This window comes from Gambusia affinis, linkage group LG15, assembly GCF_019740435.1.
Source record: "Gambusia affinis linkage group LG15, SWU_Gaff_1.0, whole genome shotgun sequence".
NCBI classification, from domain to species: domain Eukaryota; kingdom Metazoa; phylum Chordata; class Actinopteri; order Cyprinodontiformes; family Poeciliidae; genus Gambusia; species Gambusia affinis.
Genome location: NC_057882.1, coordinates 23,994,445 through 24,017,122, shown reverse-complemented (window position 1 = coordinate 24,017,122; position 22,678 = coordinate 23,994,445). Strand labels below are relative to the sequence as shown.

The following is a 22,678-nucleotide window of genomic DNA, read 5'->3' as shown; positions in this document are numbered from 1 at the left end:
GCACATCGTTCACCTCCTCTGTTCTGTGGTTTATCTCTAGGTGTGCTGATGATGTCACACCAGTCTGTTCTCCAAACCAGAAACCCTGGCTGAATGTTGAGGTGAGACCTCTGCTGAAAGCTAGGGATACTACATCAGCACTCCAAGGAAAGAATTGACTGCGTACATTGTGAGGGCCAAAGCCTATATATCCAGAAAATTCAGGGTCACTTCACCACCAAGACATATGTGGAAAGGCATTAAGTGCAACAGACTACAATATCAGGGGTGCACAATGCCCAAAGGACCTCTCACTGCCAGATGCACTTATTAAGTTCTACACCCGCTTTGAGGATCCTAACCCCCCCAGCACCAAACTTCTACAACCATTTGGTGACATGTCCTACTGTGTGACCACAGCAGATGTGAGGATGACCCTTCAGGGAATCAACACCCATAAGGCCCCGATAACATCCCTGTGCGGGTACTGAGGTGCTGTGCATATCACCTGTCTGAGGTGTTGGCAGACATCTTCAACACATCACTGCCACTGCCACCTGTCCTCTCCTGTCTAAAGGCCACCACTATTTTCTCTGTATTTTCCAGCATGTCACAGGCCTAAATGACTACCAAACTATAGCCCAAACATCTGTAGTCATGAAGTGCTTCTTCTAGGCTAGTCGATGCCCCCATCAAGGACTCCATCGATGTCACTTTGGACCCTCATCAGTACGCCTACAGGAAGAACCGCTACACTGCTGACACCATCTCATCTGTAGTCCCCACAGCCCTCACCCACCTGGAGAGCAGAAATTCTGTCATTCGTCTGGTCTTTCTGGATTTCTCCTCAGCTTTCAACACCTTCATCCCACAGACCCTGGTGCAGAAGCTTTTCTCTCTTGGACTGAGTCCCACACTGGGGAACAGAACACTGAACTTCCAGACCTCATACTGTCTACTTTTCACAACACCGTCTCCTCCCCATCACTCTCAGCACTAGCTCGCCGCAGGGCTGCATCCTGAGCCCCCTTCTCTTCAATCTGCTGACGTATGACTGCTTGGCAAGACACACCCCAGCTGTCATATAGTAAAGTTTGCAGACGACACAGCAGTAGTGGGACACATTACGAACAATGAGTCTAAATACAGAGAGGAGGTGGTACATCTGGTACAGTGATGCAGAGACAATAACCTCTGCATCAACTTGAAGAAGACCAATGGGATGGACAAGGATCCTCTTCATCCCCTGTACTTTGGAGGAGCAGCTGCGGAGATGGTCCATATATGTAAGTGTGTGTATAAATAAATACTTTTAAATATATAAATTAAATGTTATTTTTAATTTATTTGTTAGGCTTCTTGATCTGGAATTTGAATCAGATTTTTTTTTACCACAAGCAAGCAATTGTGAAATGGTATGGCATTAAAAAACTTTATTCCTTGCTGGAAATGTTACAATAAATAACGGACCATGTAGTGGTGATTGTTTGTCAAACCAAATATCCTATAAAAGTTCAATGCATAAGCCACTACTGCACTGAAGTGATGTTTTGTATGCAGGCAAAAGAAGTCCAATGTCCAAAACTTGTTGGTTGAATTTTAGGGTGTATTTTTCCATTTGGCAAGCAAATAATAAAGACCAAACTTTTCATTATTTCCTGCTGCCTCTTCTGCTCTAGTAAAACACAATAGGCCCCAACCCAGTGCATGCTGGTTCTATACCAGTACATATGCTTCTAGAAATGGACCCACAGTTCTTCCTGACTAACTTAAAAAGTAAATAACAAAAAAACAAGAAACAAAAAAAGCAATGTAAAAATAAACTAAATAATCCAAAATATATAAAGTAAACTAAGAATACATTTTAACAAAATTCAAAGTAATAAAGAATAAATAGCTCAACAGATCAGGTTGGCTTACAAATCCAGAGTTCTGCATGGATGTTGCTAGAACACCCTACATTCTTTATCCTGTTTTAAGACCATGGTTTCTTGTCTTACCATATCTTTTCCTCAAGAGTTTATCCAGTACAAATGCATATGCCAAATACAAATAGTTGGGGCTCATTTCTTTTTATTTATCCTGGAGGCCAAAGATTCCAGAGCAGCAACTATCAAGAACTTTGTCCTGTAAGAACAAAAAACAGGGTTGTTGATCCAGTCTGGCAGTGTTACTCTAACAATTCTGGTTCTTTCTTAGAATTTGTAAGCAGAGGTATTGCTTCGTCAGAGCCAAGACATTCTGCAGAAGAATGTCTTGGAAGAAAGGAAAGCAGGGGAGCGGGGAAAGAAGAAAGAATGAAAGGCCAGAGCCACAAAAAGAATGTGAAGCCTACCCCTTCTCCAAGTAGGTGTCACGGGGTATTTAACATAAGTGCTGCCAGACCAGGACCTTTGGATAGAGTAGCAGCTGGAGATGACGTCAAAAGTCCAACCAACAACCCAGTCAGGATGCCGACATGTGGGAGGAGAGCTTCAACCTGCGTGTATGTTGATGAGGTCAGGGGGGTTTTGGCTTCAAGTGTTGTAAAGATGTTTGGCTTAAAGTGGAGGAAAGTTCAAAAAGCTGTTTATGGAAACAGATGTGTCTTGTTCAGCCTTTAATCATCCGAAGAAGCAGGTTTTAAACTTCTACAGTGGCTCTCAAAAGTATGCACACGGCTGTTAAAATACCAGGTACTCTTAATGTAAAAATCAGAACTCGATAAATAATTTTAGTAAATCACATTATATGAGCTGTTCCTCATATACTGTGATATTTATCAATATAGTGAATTTTGTTAACCTAAAATATAGCTAAGCTCTTCTAGTTACATTTTTCCTGACGCTTGCATCCTTTAAATAAAGCCAAAATTTGAAGAGAAATTACAAAGTATTACAAAAACATTTCTCTCAGACTAAAGAAATTCTGTAAATATTAATTTGTGCATCTACACTCAGAAATATCTTGTTTATGTGTTCAAATGTAGTGTAAAGTACTTAATATTTTTCTTTTATCTTGTAGGTGGTAAAGATCTAATCTCTTTGTTGCTAATTTGTTAAAATGGTTGCCCAAATCCCAAAAACTAAAAGAAGAGGAAACTTCATCTGGTTGTTGTTTAGTTGTTCGAGAAGTGTCTGTGCCTTATCACCACATCAGCCTGCTGGACCTGAAGAATAAGAAGTGAAATGTCTTCATGAACTAGAAACACTAAGTTACCTTTTGCTTAGACATCCAGCTTTATTTTGGCCTGGGTGACAGAGTCCACACCGACATCAGTAGATGCAAAATTTGGTAATCCAAAGCTCTATTTCTAATTACATTCTCACTCTGTAACAATCATCTGTCATGTACCTGTGGGAAAGTCATGTGAGTGCCAACATGTCCTTTCTTGTTCTTGTAGTTTAGTTGAAACAAGTTTGTCATCCTTCCTTGCACTTGAGAAGTGTCTGCTTTTTATATATAAGTTTGTATGTTCTCAGTCCTCTTCTCACTAATATCGCCACCCCTCCAGCAGAGGACTCATTTTAACAAGCCAGAGTCAGGACTAAAATTATCCTCTCAGACTACAGAGAGGGGCTGAGAAAGAGTGACACAGGCATCCAGGACACAGTACTGAGCCAAAGTCTGGAAAACAACAGAGCTTTCTAACTATGTGAGCACTAAAGCCTGAGACTAATGCAACTATAAACATTTAATAAAAGAGATGACTGCAGTTCCCAGAATCCTTCATGGGCTCTCTCCTATAGAGAGAGCCTTGGAATCACTTTACAAGGTAATAATCTACTTCACATGCCTGCAGACATTATGCATTAAATCACTTTGGCACTTTAGGCAAATTTATGCATTATAAATTATGTTTTAAATAAGAGGGGATTAAAAAAAAAGAAACAGCAAGGATGACAATCTTGTGTCATACCAGGAAAGTATCTTTTGCAGATTCGACCCAGTTTTGTTCAGGGCCTTTGGCAGAATTTGACTTTGGGGCTCACTTCCAGCTGCACTCTTTGTCAGCTGGGTGGATTTTTGTGACCAACAGCTTCAGTAAAGAAGAAATAATAGTTGTAATAGTAAGGATGTGACTGAAAACTTTGAGAGTGCTTCAATAATAATAATAATAATAATAATAATAATAATAATAATAATAATAATAATAATAATAATAATAATAATAATAATAATAATAAAACCATTCGTATTTAAAGTAAGGACTGGTGCAGACTTTCCTATGACCAATCTTAGAAACTGCTAGATGGCTAGAATAATGGACTCAAGGAAGTTAGTTGATCCAAAAGAGGCAATACTAGTTATCACATAACTTCCTGTGTGGATGTGCACATGTTACGTTTTTGAACCACCAGGTGGCAGAACAGTAAAACTATCAGAAATGAAAGTCTTCAAAAATCTGAATTTATAATCCAGTATTGTCGATACATTACTTAAAAATGTAACGTTTCAAAAACAAACTTCAACTACTAAATAGTTTCATCATGCTTTTTGGTAATTCTCACATATTTAGAGATTTTGACATAACCATTAAGGAAACTGCATCATTATTTGCCACTTTATTTTATTTTATTTATTTATTTTTCCCAGTTTATTTATGCTTTAACATGAGGTACAGTGTAAACACAATGCAATACTTATACAGTTAACAGCGTACCTTTAAATACAAACATACTTGTGCTAGAACAAGCCCAATTATACCAACATATATACACCTACACAAAATACATAAAATGGATCAAGTCAGAGAAAACATACTGTGTTAGCGGACAGAAACAGAAACATAAGATAAACAAATAAAATAAAAAGGACCACAGTACTAAATATATGTAAATCTCTTTCCCTCAACCCATACAAACATACACTCAAAAAAAGAGAAAGAAAGAAAGAAGAAAAAATAATAACAATAATTTAAAAATAAAAAAATAAAAAGGTCAGGTGCCAGGGGACACTTCCGTTGATGTATCAGTCAAACTTAACTCAAGAAAGAAGATGAAAGAAAAAGAGATATTGATAAGAATAATAAATACCAGCTACAAACGTACCACCTTGTCAGTCTGGAATATTAGGAAAATTAATCTTTCTATGGGTTCTTAACAAGGGGCTCCACAAACCCCAAAATCTTGTAGAAAAGCCTTTTAAGGTAAAACGGATTATCTCAAGTTTAATGAAATACAGTGTATCTCGAAGCCAGTGGGTATATGATGGAGGTTGAGGCGACTTCCATTTTATTATAATCACTTTCCGTGCCAAAAAAGTCAAGAAAGCCAAGGAGGATTTCTGAAAGGAGGACAGGGTGGACTGTGGAGGTGCAACTCCAAACAAAGCAGTCAAGGGGTCAAGCTCCAATTTCTTGTCAAAAATGTCCGACAAAATAGCAAAAACTTTGGACCAGTAGTTAGAAAGCTGAGGGCAAAGCCAGATAGTGTGGATCAAATTGGCTGGAGAATGTTATTATTTGCCACTTTAAAGTATTTCCCAAACAAAAAAAAATCAGTCAAGAATTGTATGTAGTAAATCAATATAAATGTAAAATCCTCCAACATTTATTTGAGACAATACATAAATAAACTTTTCTAATTAATTACAATAATTCAGCACTAGATACACCGTATGAAACTGTCTCTTGTAAGATTGCATTTTTCTCTAAGAAACTGCATAAAATTATCAGAGAAACAAGTATCAATCAAAGCAAAATTTTATGCAGCAATTTCTTTTTGATTTATTTAGAGACAAATGCTAAACAGCTAAAGGCAAATCATAGCACAGGTGAAAGTGAAACCTAACTTAGAATGCAGCCTTTTCCTCTCCTAGAGTATAAAGTCAAATAGAAGAAAGTTTGTAAAGTTTAGCAAGTTAAAAATTAAATGATGACAGCCTTACCAGTAGTCTTGCATGTCAGAAGGGAAAAATAGTGTTTTTCAAGTTGGCCAAGCAAATTCTGAACTGAGTCTTCTTCCACATGTTTGTGTTGTTTCCTACATGGTTTGTGGCAAACTGTAATCACAGCAGAAAGGTCTGAGTAATGCACATGCATTTAATTCACTTCAGATTTTATTTGCAAGAAGAGACGACAACAAAAAAAAAAAAAGAAAATCAATTTTCCTTCCACCTGACCATGTGATAGTTTATGTGAAATCCCAACATTATGTCTGTGGCTGTAAGGTGACTAAATGTCAAGGATATTTTGTGAGGTGCTTTTAATGAAGAAGGTAGAGAAATTGAGATCACTTAAAGCTTTCAAATCCAGAATCAGACATTTTTGTGTCTTGTGTTTACAAAAAAGAAAGAGAGAAAAAATATTCCCTACAGTACACATATATTCAATATACTAGAAATATCATTTGATATGTGGATTAAAAACTTAATTTTAAGACATATTTAGCATGTTCAAAGGGGAACCTCACTTGCAAAATAAAAATAAGAAATAGACCATGAGTCAATTGCTTAGCAGTTCTTTCAGTCTGTTTTATTAGTCAAGATAAAAACTTACCAGAGCTACTGACCGAAAAAATTACAAGATGCCTTGAATATTTAATTTGCTTCATCTTGATGGCCATTAAACGTAAGTAGAGGGTTACATTTGCAATTATGCTGGTTAGGAGTTTTATTTATGCTGTGAAGATATATTAATGTCCCTGACTTCATTGTGTCCTGGACATGTTTTGAGATGAATCAAATGAAGGACCTGATATCATCCACATTTTAACTATGTTGTACACCTAAGCATTGTAAGCCCTATTTGTGCGTAGAATTTCATTTTAGAATTTGACAGCTAGAAGGAAAGGCAAAAAAAGGTTCAGTTCTTGCAGTACATCAAAGACCAAACCTGTATTGGACAATAAAGTCTCAGACTTAAAGTACATTTTTCTTGTGTGTTATCAGTGACTCAGACCAGCTGCTGCCAAATCTAAATATAGTTTGCATGTATTGTACCTGATTGCAAACCGGGTAAATCCGGTTTTTGAACCTGCCTACTGCATTTTAGAACATACACAAATAACAGACCACTTCCTGAGTGTGGGTGAACAGTTGAGCAGACTGAGGCAGATGGAGAAATGAGTGAGCAACCAGACGCCAATGCTCTTAGATTTTGGGGAAGGAAGTTGTGTTTCTAAATCTGAACTGCTTTAACACATGAAGCATAAACAAGCTGCATGTGTCAATGACATATGTGCAATACTCTAAAAAAGGGAATTCAAACTTGTGAAGCTTTAGGGAAGTTTGATGAACTTTATTAAGTCAGTTCATTTCTTCAAGTGCAAGGCAGTTGGCCTTATAAAGTCATCTTGATAAAAACACTTGCTACAGCTGGATCCCTATGTAATTATATTGCAGTTGCTGCCACCTCTGGTAAGCATACCCAGTAACTTGGTTAGAGTCAATGAGATTTTTATAAATACTCTCTGGTTATCTTTGTTTGATTATAAAAATGGTTTGACCATCTGAAACATGTAAGTGAGACAAGCAAGAAATGAATGAGTGCTGTCAATTTTTTGATAGCACTATAGATATGTCTTAACATTCTGCAAAACCTGCTTTTCAACTCTTTTTAGGCAACTAAATAGACACACATTTTTTTTAACGTAAGTGATTTTCTGGTTCCCTGTACAAAAGATCTCATTTGTTTCTTGTTTACTGAAGCAAATATGAATATTTATGTATTTTACCTTACAAAACCTGGCAATAAATGGAGAAATTTTGGCGCACTCTCCTTTGCTGACTTTATCTGAGGAGAGTGAAACCTGCAGCGCTTTAGATGCTGTTCTGGGTTCTTTGTGACTTCTATGAGTTGCTTATGCTCTCTCAAAGTAATTTTGGTAGGCAGCAACACTGGAAAGGTTGACCACTAGTCTGTGTTTTCTCAGTTTGTAGGAACATGTTGTTCACTTTTATTTTTGAATTTGTTTACTTTGGTGTATTATGTGATGTTGGTATTGCTGCTTCGGTACAAGAAGATCCTGGGTTTAAGTTGGCATGTTCTCGATGTTCAAGTGTGGATTTTTGTCAGCTACTCTGGCTTCCTCTCAATGTCCAAAAATATGCATGATAGGTTAATTATGATGTCTAAACTCTTGTTAGACATGGGTGTGTTTATAGAAGGTTTTTTAGTCCTGAGGGTGTCTCTGAACTATTGCCAGAATAACTTTTTTCTTATTGGGTTAAAGTGTGGGTTTAGTTTTTATAGAAGTAATATGAACAATGATATATTCTTAGTTCAAACAACACATATTTAGACCAGGTGGCTTTGAACTGTAAATTAACACTTAAAATATCCAACTGTCTTATTTGTTTTCAGTGTCATAGTTTTGTTTTTGTAAAAGGGTTTTGTTGCTTTTGGGGTCTTGAAACCATCTGCTGCAAAGAGTCTGTCATGGATATTTCACAATGATTTTAAAAAACTATCCTCTAATTAGTACTTTTAACAAAAATATAAAATTAGTTTTATTTTATCACTATAATAATGATATGAAAACACTATCAACTGTTTTAGATCACCTCTTAGATATCAATTGTAGTGCTACATTATACCAACAGAGGGCGTTAGAAGTGATGCATTTAGAACCATCAGGCAGAGAAATTCCCTGTTTCGTTTGAAATGACATCAGCGTCTTCTCCGCTATGGCAAATCATTGGAGTATTTTGCTAAAAGCTCCAGTTAGCTCGGTCCCTCTAAAAGCAAAGATCGTCCATACGTAAGAGGATGTTCTATCAGATTAAATCAGCTAATACCTGTCCTTTCACTACCAAAATCCTTCTGATCTAAGTGTGTTGAGAATCTCTTCACAATTTTCAATCATCATATGTAAACTGAAACAAACCAACTCAAATATATGTGGATATATTTATGAAAGCATCTTTCCTTTATATGTCTTCCACATTAATGCACTTTTTGTTTTTTGGGAGTAAATATTTGAACTCTTTTGGGTTCATGTTCAGTTCATTGAAGCAGTTAAAACTAAAATAGTCCACATTATTAAAATGACTATTCTGTGAATAAATATACAGTGGCAATAAAAGAGCAATACACTGTGTCACGATGAATAGATTTGTGCAAGAATATTAAGCTGAACAGTTGGCTTTACTAAAGCTGCTTTTGTAAATGTTGTAGTGGACAACTACATTTTGACAAATACTTTGCTCACGTTGTATTCTGGTGTTTAAGCCAGAATTTGACACTGAATCCATGATGGTCTGTGCCAACAAGCAAGGAGGAAAAAAACAATCAAAAATGCACCTGTATAAAGCACTTTGATTTGTTGCTTTATGTAATATGTGGTGTGATCAGAGGGATATGTGGATAGAAACTTGTTTTTCTGTTATTTTAGCTAAATAAAAAAGCTGAACAATGGGGAAACCATGAGATGTTGATCTGGAGGTCTAATGTGAGTATGTGAGTTATATGCAATAAAATATCTGTCCTATAAAATCATATCTAGAAACATTACTTGACTGAGTCCTCTATCCTATTTTTTCTTCTTAGCATTGGAGTAAACAAGTGAAAAATAAAAGAAAAACTAATTTCTCAAAACAACCATAATCAGTTGTTTTATGTCTTATGTGATGTCACCAGTAGCATGTGCACACAGAATATTGTTATTGTTTAATATTTTTACTAAACTATAGTTTACAATATCTAAAGAATTAAACCAACCACCCATGATTGCTCTTTAGACGTAACACAACATTTACAGTAAGTTAAACAATGAACTTCCTTAGTGGAAAAGTCTGACTCGTAGTTTTTTTTTTTGTCAAAAGAATGGTGAACAGGAAAATCGCTCATAAAACCGTATTCAAAAACTTGATCAGAGTGAATGCTCTTTGTATTTTTTTTATCTGAGCTCTGGAGTATCCCACGTGCGCCCGCCCCATTTGTGACGCTCTCCCTTCCATGCGTTCCATTGGTCAGAATGGACGTCAGTCGGGGGATTATCCGTGTCGGAGTAGGTTTGTAGTCGACTGCGGGGATGTGCTGATTCTGAACGGGCTTGTTTTAAAGCCGCCCAGCAGAGAACGTATAGCTCCACGCTAGGAGCTGCTGGGAGCTGGAGCTGAGCTTTGTTTTTTTTTCTCTCCCTCCATCCCTCCTGGAAAGCTTTTTTAAATCCAAAACGTCCAAGTCGAGACCAATGTAACACCAGTTTTACCTGAGACTGTGGATACCTTTGCGTTTTAGCGCACCAAGCTCCTTTATCTGGGACGTTTTTTAATCTTATTTTATTTTATTTTGTTGGAGAAATAAGAGAACTCCTGCTGGTAGCTTCAATTCAAAAACAAATAGCGTTATGTAGGGACAGCTTCCTGGAGCTGCTGTTTTACATGTTGCAATTGTATTTTCCATCCTTGCGGAGGCAGTAGAAGTAGAAGTATTAGCTCCCACCATTCTGCTTCACATCTTATTCCTCTTTTCTCCGCTGATTCCGAGTTTTGTTTTTTGTTTCTTTGGTGTTCGTGGATTAGTAGAAGATGGGACTACCCGCTCTGGAGTTTAGTGACTGCTACCTGGACAGCCCGCAGTTCAGGGACAGGCTCAAGTCCCACGAACTGGAGCTGGACAAAACCAACAAGTTCATCAAGGAGCTGATTAAAGACGGCAAAGCGCTGATCCAGGCTCTGAAATGTAAGTAAAGCTGGACAGGTGTATGTGTGCAATTTGAATGGGACTGATGGAAACAGCTGATTTAAAACAAAGTAACAAACAAAAATAAATTTCCATAAGGTGCCTGACAGCTTGCATGTGATTTATAAACAAACATGCTTGACTCTCTTGTAATCTTGGTAAAAATCTTGAAATATTTATTTATTTTGCAGCATATTAACCCAGTCTTTAATAGAAGAACATCAATATTTAATATGAATATTTATTCATTTCCCAGCAATTTATCTGCTCATATAACATAGCACAAAGTTAGAGCTAGGTACAGGTTGGTACGAGATTTCCATGGCAATTTTTCGTAATGTATACTGAAATATAAAACAATGGGTAATATGGTGTACTTGCTTTTAGTTAAAGTGGCAATATTATGTAAAATTCACTTTTTTGAGCTTTACGTCATATTGTATTGTTATACCCTCATCAAAAACTCCTCCTTGATTCTTTCATGCATATTTGAGAAATCCTTTAATCTTACATGGCAACCTTTAAGTTGTACAAAACGTCTGGGTGGACCTGGCTCCACCTTCCACCTTTGAGCTTGGTCCACTCCAGCTCACTTCTGTGGGGCCGAAGTTTGGCAACATCCGCCCCACGAGTCCCCCACTTAGCTCCTTCAGACTAGCCAGCAACAATTAGCTAACACCAAGTGGAACTGCAGGTCAGCTGAGCTCATTACACAAGCTACTTCTCAGTGAAATGCTGCTGTAAACTAAGCTCAGCAAGAGCAGGATTTTTAAAGAGACACAAGCACAGTTTGATGGCGTTAAATTACACAATCAAATTTCTTTTAGGTATTGTTTGATACTTATATTACTGCTAGCTTAAGTTTTTTGACAGGCCTAAGCAAGCATTTTTAGTACCTACTTAATTTAGTATATGCTTTTAGTGGGTGAAGGTGGTAGGAGTTCACCCTGCAATCAGTGGATCGTTGGTTTGATTCCTGCTCCAGCCACCTCTGTTGTTGTGTCCTTAGTTAAGATACTTCACCCACCTTGACTGCCCCAGGACATTTATGGCTACAATCATCAGCGTGTGAATGTATGCGCAAATGGAAATGACTGATTTCATGCAAAGCTTCTTTGAGTGTCCTACTAAAAGCGCTGTATGCGTCTGATTTCATTTGATTTAGATACCTACTTGTATATTATAGCCTTTTGCCATTATGCTTTTAGAGTAACAGAGGTAAAAAAAAGCTGATATTAGTAGGTTAATTAGTCAGGCTATTTGCTCACATAGCTAGCCTGCAGTCTGCTACTTAACATTTATCCTGTTTGTATCTTATTAATCGTTTTAAAACAGTGTTAGCTCAATAAAAGTGATGGACACCATGACTGTCCATGTGCAACATCTAACTTCATAACTGTTTTTGACAAACTTTTCATGTTTACATTTCTGATGCTAACATAGAAATAGATTTGTCCTACCATCAGATCCAAGTAACCGTTTTCCACTTTGATTACATTTCCTGGCTGATATAAAACTTGGTGATGCCACTATGTCAGTTTCTGTTCAATTCTCTTACTATAAGCTTTGAGATTTTTTTTCTCCCAATTGATTATGAACATAATTACATTAACAGTTCAAACTTTTTATCTTTTCAAAGTTATGTTATGCTACTTAAGCTATAAAGCTGATTTTTAGGGGTTTTACACATCAACACATCAATTGTGCCAATGAGTTTGTTCCTGTATGTGTTACTGATGAAGGACATAACAGGAACAGTTGAGATCAGGCTGATTTGTCTGTACAGTGCACAGTGTGCTCTCAAGCTGTCAGCACGTTTGTCCCTATCGGCTTGTATTATTGCGGGGCATTCAGGGAGAGTGTTTGCTTTCATCTGAACTGATGAGTGCTGGCATTTATGTTGGTATGCTGACGGCTGTGCTGTCTGCTTTATGCTGATAAAAGCCAATTGCTGAAATACAGTTGAATATCATTTACAAGAACTTCACATGTTTTAATTTTCAGGAAAATCGCAGCATTACATTAATTACTTTGTAAACATTATCTCTATTAATATGAATGCTTTCTTTACTATGAACTACTTCCATTAATTCTTTATATAATAATAACAACATATTGATTGTTTGGTGTTTTCTGTCTTTTGCTTTTAATACCCTTTACTGTGCCTTTTTCAGAGTCACAGTTTACAGGATCTACTTTCAGTTGAACTAATTCCACTACAACTGGCGACCTGTCCAGGGTTTACCCCGCCTCTAGTGTCAGGAAATCACATTTATAATCACATTAAAAATGTTATGTTCTCTGTTTTATGCCAATTAATGTTACTCATCTGTTTGCTTTAAGTCAGCTGGATTTACTTTACAGTTTGTAAAGTGGATTTTTTTTCAGGGATTGTGAGAATAATGAGAGACTGGAACCAGGGACTGTTTTCTCATGCAATATGTTGCCAGAGAACTGTTGGCAAAACTCATAAAGTTCATTAGGGAAAGCTCTGGGGTGGAAATGAAGTTTACACAATTCCTGCTTGCACAGCAAAAATAATTTGACACACAGATGACATTTTGACCTTGTAAGTGGTCCATGATAAAGTTTTTGACTCCCAGAATCAAAAACGTTTCTCCTGTTGATTTAATAAAAGAAACAACTGGAGTAATGGTAGGTCGCTTTGCGCCAGAAAAATCTGAGTCTAGACTTAGACTCAGAAGGGACTAGCTCAACACCATACACTGCACTGCCAGCATAACTATATATATTTTTGTCCAGATCACTTTTAAAACAGAGATTTTAGATCTCAGTAGTTGCTTCCTTGTTAAATAAAGTAACACAAAATTCTCAGACTCAAGTAATTTTTAAGTTGCAAAAGTTCCAAACAACTTCATATTCAGCTTATATTCCAAGACTCAGTTCTTGACTTAAACTCAAAATTTGGGACTTGAGTCTCATGAACCAACTGCAGCTCAGCAATGAGGTGTGCATCAGACTACAGAAGGCCTTTTTCAGTGATTAGTCCTGGACGTGTAAGACTTGTAAAAAATGTTATAGTTAAGATCCAGTAAATGGAAATCTTGCCTCTATCTTTCTTTCTTTATGTGCAACTTGAACTTTTAACCCAGTTATATCAGCAACAGCTGTGCCATGCTTTGTTAAAGTAGCATGAATGCTCTGTCACTGCCAATCTGCTCAGTTTATTTTGCAGCTATTAAAAACCATACTTGTTTTGTAACAAAAGGCTGGACCTCACAAAGGATGATCTGATTTCTTGCGGTCTTTGTGCCGTCTGCAAGATGTTGCAGCCAGTCTTTGCAGCCTCCTCTGTCACTGAGAAAATAAATGGAAAGTCCTTAAAGTTTAAATGGTGAAGGACAATTTCTTGCGTCTATGAAGGCTTTCACTTGTGTTTTTATTCTGAATTAAAAATTGAAAAAGTGAAACCGGCTGCTACCATGTGCCATGAAGCATAGTACTTCTGCTTTATATTCAGTTGTTTCTGCCTGTAACTTGATTTTTGTTAAGGACACAAAACATTTTGTAAGGACAAACTGCTGTTGTAGATATTTTGAATTGAGCAGAAACCATAGAAGTATATTATTTATTTTTTTATAGACTTGAACCTCTATTGGAAATTACAAAGTAAACTTTTTCTAGAAGAGAGAAAAATAATGTAGTTAATAGGTAGTGATGGTGCTGCCTCTTTGGGTTTTGTTACCAAAGATTATTGCAGATAAGTGTCAAGTATGGTGAGAAACATATGAAACTTCTTAAAAAAGCAGTTTTGACAAGTCATTATTCATAGTGACTTTTTGAATGCAGCCCTATTTCACACATTCATCCACTGCATACCAAGTTTATAGCAGCTCCATCCTGTTTCTGTGGGTTGAACTGGTTGCTTTACTGTTGCAGGTACAGAGGGTAGCATGCCAGGAGTTGTCAGCACACAAACTCAAGCTACAAGGCTTCTCTTGATTAAATCATTTTTAAAAACATACAAAAATGTAAATAAAAGAAGTTTCTACATGTATAAAAGAGTTTTGCATTAATATGTTCTTGCATGTCTGTGTGTTGATAGATTGTCATTTTAAGGTAGACACAGCTTGTCATTATGGAGGCTGTAAACATGTAGTTCACTACTCCACCTCTAACATGACACGACTGAATCGGCCAAATAAACCCTAATTACCAGCCTGACATTCTGGTGTCTTGCTGGAAACAAGATACAGAGTTTACATGACTTATGTAACACAGACTCATGAGGTTGGCATGTTTTCAGTCTGTCAGAAAGCATCTCTCAGACTACTTTTCTTTCATGAAGATATATTGATTTTAACAACATTCTTGAAATTGACTTTTTATCTTGGAAAATAACATATTCTGACTGAATTGTGGATTTTTTAAGCAATTGTTTTGTATATAAACCAAAATTTTTATGTCAAATGCTGGCAGAAATGTGTTTATAGGAATACAGTTTTTACTGCTTTTAGTCATAAGTGCAAAGAAAAACAGCAGTGTTCCTCCATGCTAACATATTTGGCAGAAGTTCGTTGGACCAACAAATATTGCTTGGAGTGGTCAAGATGCATAGATGCCAAAAGCTTGAAGTGATTTCCTTTGTGCTGTTTATTTTGAACAACACATCTAATAAAAAAAAAATCATGTTTTGGATTATATTTGCCCATGGGGAAAGAGATGGTACAGGCTGAACATTTTGAGACAACAGCTCCCTCATCCTATGGTTCCACAGGAAGACTGACCTGACGTGGGGCTTGATCCTCATTGCCCAGGCGTGTGCTGTGTTCTTTGGTACTGGTTTAAGAACATCTTCCCACCCATTATCATCATCTTGATAGTGGTAGTGCTTTGAAGGAATTACTTTAACATCAAATAGGACATTAAAGTGCTCATAACAACCTCACAAATAAGCTACTGGATAACTGAGGGCTTGCGTGTAAAGGTCCTAGAGAAGGAGAGGTGGAAATTCCCTGAAACACACCGCTGTGCTGCAAGTTTCTCTGATTCTTTGCTTTTTTTCTGTAAATCTGTCTTTTCATATCTGTAGCCACCCACGCTGTTGTTAGTGGGTTGTAGGAAAGGCAATGGCAGTCATTCAGTGGCTCAGCTGTCAACAAGACTGATAGATGAGGGTCATAGACCCACAAACACAAAACACCATAACTAATTCTCTAGCAGAGCTTGAGTGAACCAAAGGCTGAGTCTGTGCCGCTGGGCTAAAGAAAAAAGTGTCTCTGGGAAAGAAAAGAAGAAGAGAGGGTGTTGTTGTCATTCATGCTTCTTATGGAGGAGATTGGAGCAGAGCTTCCTAGGTTGTGGACCTGAGTGAAGCAGTGAAAAGAATGAGGGCAGAAAATTGAGCTGTGGTGTCCCTAAATCTGAAAACTGAACGTGTCACACTGGAGAATAGCGTCCATTTTTGGCTTTTTGTACATATTCACCATTTTGTCTGCAGTTTTGCTCCAGATGTGCCCAGATCTGGATGAAGAGAATGTGTTTATATTCATTCTTTTGTTCTTTTCAGCGATATATAAATTGCATCACAGTGGGGGTTGGGGGTGTTGCTGTGGTTGTTAGGTAGAATATAAGAGAGGGAAATTAGGGCATGACTTGCCTCAGCTCTTTTGCTTTTGTTGTCTTGCTTTTTGTTGCAGTAGATTTTCAGTCATGGTATGAAACACGTGCAGGGACACGCCCTGCATTTTTTCATTCAGTACTCTAAATGCAGGATTCTCAGTCATATTGACGCTTTTATTTGGGTGGCTAATGCTGGGTCTAACAAAAGTCTAACACAGCAACCATTTGCAAAGAGAGGAACCCATATCACAATCTTCTCATTCAAAACAGACTAAAACATTTCACTAGACAAAGAAAATGAAAACGAATCAACCTTCAGAGTTCTATGTCTTTATTTTAATGAGGCAGATTAGCAAAAAAATCTGTAATGTTTTAGATTTACTGTGATAAAAATCTGCCTGCTTGGTTCGCTTGACTAAAATTCAGTATGTTTAGTTCATTTTTGAGACAGTGAGAAAAAAACAATACACTTTACATTTACATCTCAAAAGAGTGAACATATGTGGCCCTCAAATAATTTCAGCTTTTTACCCTCGTGGCAAAAGGTTTTAACAGCAAAACAAAGCAGCCTACAATTGTGAAATTGACTGAAAAATGCATGTTTCTCAATATATTATTGAAAATTAAAATCTAAAAAAGTGCATTAGTATTCAATCAAGCCTTTTAATATCTACTGAAATCAGTCAGTCTGACTAATCATAAAGCTGAAATATTACCTATCAAGTTCAGGCACCATTTCAGGCACAGTTTAGCTTTCTTAAACATTGCCACATTGCTTCCCATTACTCCCTTTAAGTTTAGAAATATAAATAATTTGATTGAAAAAAAAAGTACTATATCAAAATCTAATATATGCTCGAAAGTACTTTGATATTAAATTCCCCCACTGGAGATGCCTAAGTCATTAAATGCACCAAACTGCTGAAGCTAACTTACTTTGTGCTGATAAAGTATGTGGTGATATGTGATAATGGAAACAAAGATTAAAAACTGATGAAGCTCATCACCAAAGAACTCCAGCCAACGTCATTAATGACACTTTGATATCGACTATCTGACTCCAGCTGGACTAGGCCTGATAAATATTTTAGCGGTGAGGCATATTGGTTGCGCTGCCCAGCAATCACACAGCGACTCCAGCCTTCAGTTCTTTGTGGCTTTATGTTTGTTTTCTCCAATGAGCACAGTTTATTTCACTAATGTATAATCTCTGGTATACCCAGTTCTGTTTATGACAGAAGCTTGGTAGATCAGTGTACAAAATAATATATATGTGTATTTTTTTCCCAAGGTTACAGTTAAGACAAACATGGCGATGATTCGTGGATCTGAAAAGAGAAGTGCAAAAGAAGCAGGGCTAGTATAGCTCTGGTATAAAACAAGCTATTATTAGGGTTTCTAACATCATGCAAACTTAAATCAGGAAGTGAGATTCTGACATCACTTCTAAACTTGAAGCATGCATGGAACTTATAGTAAGCTGATTGCAGAACTGTAAGCAGGAGTTTCACATTCACACTTTCAGTGCAGCAGTGCATCTGCTTGGCTAAAATAACACTTACATTCGTGGGGTACTTCTGATGTAGACAGTAATGACTCTTCTAAATTAAAAAATTAAAAATTAAATTATTAACCAATGAAACTGGAATTTTCTGTCAAAGTTAGTTTCAATTAACCTAGCTGAAATGAAACTTTATTTGTCAAGGTGGAGTCATTAAGGCTCTTAAATATGGAAACTGGAATACAACTCATAGGCTCACAATTATTCAGAACCCTGAAAGATTAATAATTAAATGTATGTTCATTTTACCAAGAAGGTATTTTCCAATAGATAATGAGAATCAAAATCAGATTTATTGGCAAAGACTGTGAGTTTGACTTTTGCTTACAGGCGCTCACAGTATACAGCCATTTAGAATAAATATATAAACTTAATGGGACAAATTTTTACATGATTTTTTCAGCCACTTTTAATAAACAGAGAAATATATCTAGTATTTGAATTGATGAATTTATTTCAGACATTTTCATCAAGAGGAAAAAAAAAAAAAAATCAAAGCAGTACTTGCATAGTGTAAATGCAACACGCCATTACCAACCATACAAATACACAAATAAAGTTACCAGTCTGTAAGGGTGACAACCACTTTTTAAAATGGTTGTCACTTTAAAAAGTGACAACCCTGTTTATGAAAATAGTAACTTTCTAACAGGCCTTTATCTTTAAATAAACTGTTAGTACTTTCAGATACTTGTTAAGTAATTAAACCAACTTCACTGAGCACCAGCTTGTTCCATGGTCCCTCTTGTACAAATAAAAGGAACACACCTGGCAGAGGGCAACTGCTGTAAGGCAAAAGCGTTAAAGTGGGACATTTAGGAATGAAAGCAATTCTCCTGGCTACACATTAATCCAATCACATTACTGCATCATAAAGCTTGGACAAGATGTGGAATCAAGCAGGAAGTGAAGTGAGAAATTAAACTGAGGAATGCTGTTTTACTTTCTGCACATCGCTACCTGATCACTGTGGTTTAGCTATAAAAAACACAGCAGCAGAGACCATATAACGCAGGTGGTTATGGAAGCAAATTGTTTAATTGCAGTGCTGTAACAGCAGACGGAGAGTGGTAAACTACTTTAGCTTTCTTTACCACCTCCTCTCTGTATTCAGTGTGAGATTCTTTACTTTAACTTGAACATTTGCAGTAAATGCATCTGTTGGTTTTTAAGGTCTATTTCAGCTTAATGCAACAGATTACAAATTTAAAAGTAAACTAATAAATAATGATAGTCACATGCCTCCTAGTTATTAATGCGTCTGCTTTTAACTAAAAATCTGCATTAGGCATTCTTTTTGGAAAATCTACTATGTATAATTACTCAGGTGTGAGGATATTTTGGCGATAAGCATAGCCAGCATCAAAATGCTCTTGGGTAAATACAATTGAGTGTATTTGTGTCTCTTGCCTTTGATAATTTCAGGGAGGTAGTGTCATAAAAAATGTTAAAGCAAACGATTGGTGTCTATAAAGCAGGGGTCTCAAACTCCAGTCCTCAAGGGCCGCAGTCCTGCAACTTTTAGATGTGCCTCTGCTGCAGCACACCTGAAGAGAATAATTAAGGCTCTGGAGAACTGATCTACACAAGGTGGAGGTAATTAAGCCATTTCATTCCAGTGTTTTGTACCTGTGGCACATCTAAAAACTGCAGGACTGCGGCCCTCGAGGACTGGAGTCTGAGACCCCTGGTCTAAAGTGTAACAACCACAACTTTAGAAACTTAGTTTCAGTTCACTCAAAATTTCAAAGATATTGCTTAAAGGAGGTAATGATATTAAGGGGGCTGCACAGTGGCACCGTTGGTAGAGCTGTTGCCTTGCAGTAAGAAGGTCCTGGGTTCGATTCCCGGCCCGGGTCTTTCTGCATGGAGTTTGCATGTTCTCCCTGTGCATGGTGGGTTCTCTCTGGGTTCTCCGGCTTCCTCCCACAGTCCAAAAACATGACTGTCAGGTTAATTGGTCTCTCTAAATCCTAGGTGTGAGTGTGTGTGTGAATGGTTGTGTGTCCTGTATGTCTCTGTGTTGCCCTGCGACAGACTGGCGACCTGTCCAGGGTGACCCCGCCTCTCGCCCGGGACGTAGCTGGAGAGGAACCAGCAACCCTCCTGATCCCATTAGGGACAAGGGTGAACAGAAAATGGATGGATGGATGGATGGATAATATTAAGGCCACACATCATTCCATTGATAAAATATTTTGTAAGGTTTATTAAAAATACTAGCGGCATCCGCCACACAAAGCCTCAAATTTTCCTTCCTGAGTTCAGGTGATAACCACCATGATGCAAACTTTGGTGTCCAGGTTTTTAGACATGACCATCTTGGGTTAAAGGTTCAAAGTCTATGTGCCCTGACATTAATATGTTACTGGGTATCAACCTCTTTATCTAGTCAGTGTTGCTGACTAGATGGAAAATAAACTGACAGTTAAATTGACAATATTCAAGTTGAGCCTTGATTTCTATTTAGCCATTTTTCATGAAACAATTTCAGGTATAAACAAGTCAGCATCCAGAGAACCATGACAATATTTTTAACTTTTCCAAATTATCATCCTCTGTAACATAATACTTATTTCAATGCAATGAGGTTTATGTAAAGTAGTAGATTACAAATAAATAATTTAGTCTATCTCCATGTGAGTAGTGTAATGTTCATGTTACACAGCAGCCATGTTTATTCCTTTCAAACCATATTGTTTTGTTGTTGTTGACTGATTGTTCTGTGTAAAATTACATTTCTAAAAGTTTTCCTGGTGGACCCTCAGATAGAAACACAGCTGTTCTTTTTTTTTTTTTTGCCTCCAGGGCAGTCACATTGAAATTCAACCCCTTTGATAATGAGCTACAAACCCACAGCCTGCAGAGCAGCAAAGGTGTGTCTTACAGCTTCTGTCCTTTAATAAGAAACTTCAGGCCTCTGCAGGTTCGACTGTCCAGACTTGCAATTTTATTCTCATCAGCAAAAAAAAACTTTCTCTCTAATGAATTGTCACATTTTACCAGAAAGCCCTTCAGTCTGAACAAGCCACACCTTCCTTTCTCCTTAGGTTTACAACAAAAAAGCTCTCAAAGATAAGACAACAGGTGTGGCTTAAGCCCAGCAAAAGGAGTCCACCAGAGCACATAATTCATACAGGCACGTTTACACATGCTGCAGATAATATAGCTGTTTTCCTTTCACATCAAAGCTCTTAAATGAGTCAGAACAAAAGGAAAGGAGGCAGCAGCTGGCAGGCGAATCACGACCTGGCACTGTGTCTCAGGAAACCATGTCTGCAAGTTGTAAGGTGAAAGCAGGCTGTTATTGTATCCAGACACGACAGCACTTTCATTGGTAAAGGTGGGAACATCCCCTCGTTTTTTAAAAAGCCAAAGCATGGACTCTACTTTAAAACAAGCACTCAGACTGATTTGCATTAGTGTGCTGACAGAAATTAAATATGGTTACAGGAATATTAAATTGCAATTTGTGATTAAATAACATTGTCAGCTAAAGTTTAGGTTTGAACATTATCGGGAATTTTCTTTTTATAATTCAGCTTAATTCGTTTTAAAAATATTCAAAATAAATATATTGAAAATATTCTATCAGTCAAATTCTATTCATACAGAATTTTCCAAAAGAATGCTGAGAACATTTCCAGGTGTGGAAGAGGTTTAATTGGAAATGAGTGATTTCAAATTTAAATGTCAACTAAAAGCCTAACCAGAAACATAAGTTCTTTTTTTTTTTTTTTTCCCCACCAGGGGATCCTTTTTGTGGGCTCTAGTGTCCCTTTTTTCATAGTAGGCTGACAGGAAAGGGGGAAGGAGACGGGGGAAGACATGCGGCAAATGTCGTTGGGTCCGGGAATCGAACCCGCGATGGCCGCGTCGAGGACTCAAGGCCTTCAAATGTGGGGCGCGCTACCCTCTACTCCACCGGAGCACGCCCCAAGTTCTTTTTTTTAATCATCAGCAGAAACAGAAGACTGTTTCTCAGGTGAGGGCCATAATAGAAAAATTATGCCCTGACGTCAGTTTTCTTTCCTTCTTTCATATGTAATATGTTGATTGGTATCATTGCCATTTTTGAAACACCAGAGAGGACAAGTTATTGCACGCTACAAAAGCACGTTGTGCAGGTTAGTGCTGATGTTGAAATAATTGCTCTACAACACTGAGTTACCTTTTGCAGCTTTAACCAGCCGCTGTTGCTGGTAGAATGTGATTTGTACATTTTACATAAGCTTACGCTCCTGGCTCATTTGTTACCTTATTTGTTTTAACAAGCTAGCTTTCTGCTTCTTCATTGTGAATCATCCTCTAAATTCCTGATTTAGACTACATTTGCTCAGCTATGTTTTCATAATTAGCAAACTGGACATGACTTGCCAATTAGAAAACCAGCTTTGGGTTTGAACTGTTAAAAGAAACTTTGTTGAACCTTTGTTGTACAAGACCCAGAGCACATCAACAGCTTGTAGGACACATTCTGAAGACCTGCTGCAGACCAGTACGGTAGAATTTCACCTCTACAGCAAGGTTATTTTTTGACATTACACAATCATAAAAAATATCATTTAATACATACATGCATAAGATCTAACCTTTCAGAGCCATTTGGTTGCATTTAGATGTGCTGCTGTCACAATATTTGATTTTTAAAATCTTTTTATATTTATCTCAACAAAGTCATTTCTATGCACTTTGTGTTTAGATCAAAATGTGGGAGTGTTTTTTGACAGGAAGTGGACAGAGAGAACAAAAGAGAAAGACAAGGAATATAAATAGTTGGAATCAGTGATCCACATTGTCAGACTTTAAGTTTCAAAAAGAATTCCTCTCTTTATCAGCCTCCTTCTCCTCTATGTTTTCCTTTTTGGTTTCATGGCTGCTGTCTCTCTCCTTTTCCTTTCTGTAGAGTCATTGGAATACAAAAGTGCATGTAGAAAAACTGAGCTGAT

At 37.2% G+C, this 22,678-nt stretch overlaps 1 protein-coding gene across 1 annotated transcript in view; it reads left to right on the top strand.

Annotated features, from left to right (window-relative positions):
- The window catches only part of LOC122844538 (rho GTPase-activating protein 26-like), an 80,140-nt gene that overhangs the window by 518 nt on the left and 56,944 nt on the right, over positions 1 to 22,678 (top strand). The window contains 2 exon segments of the mRNA XM_044140118.1: positions 41 to 1,265; positions 10,429 to 10,585. Of these exon segments, the coding sequence (XP_043996053.1) occupies positions 1,197 to 1,265; positions 10,429 to 10,585 (226 nt within the window). The 5' untranslated portion in view covers positions 41 to 1,196.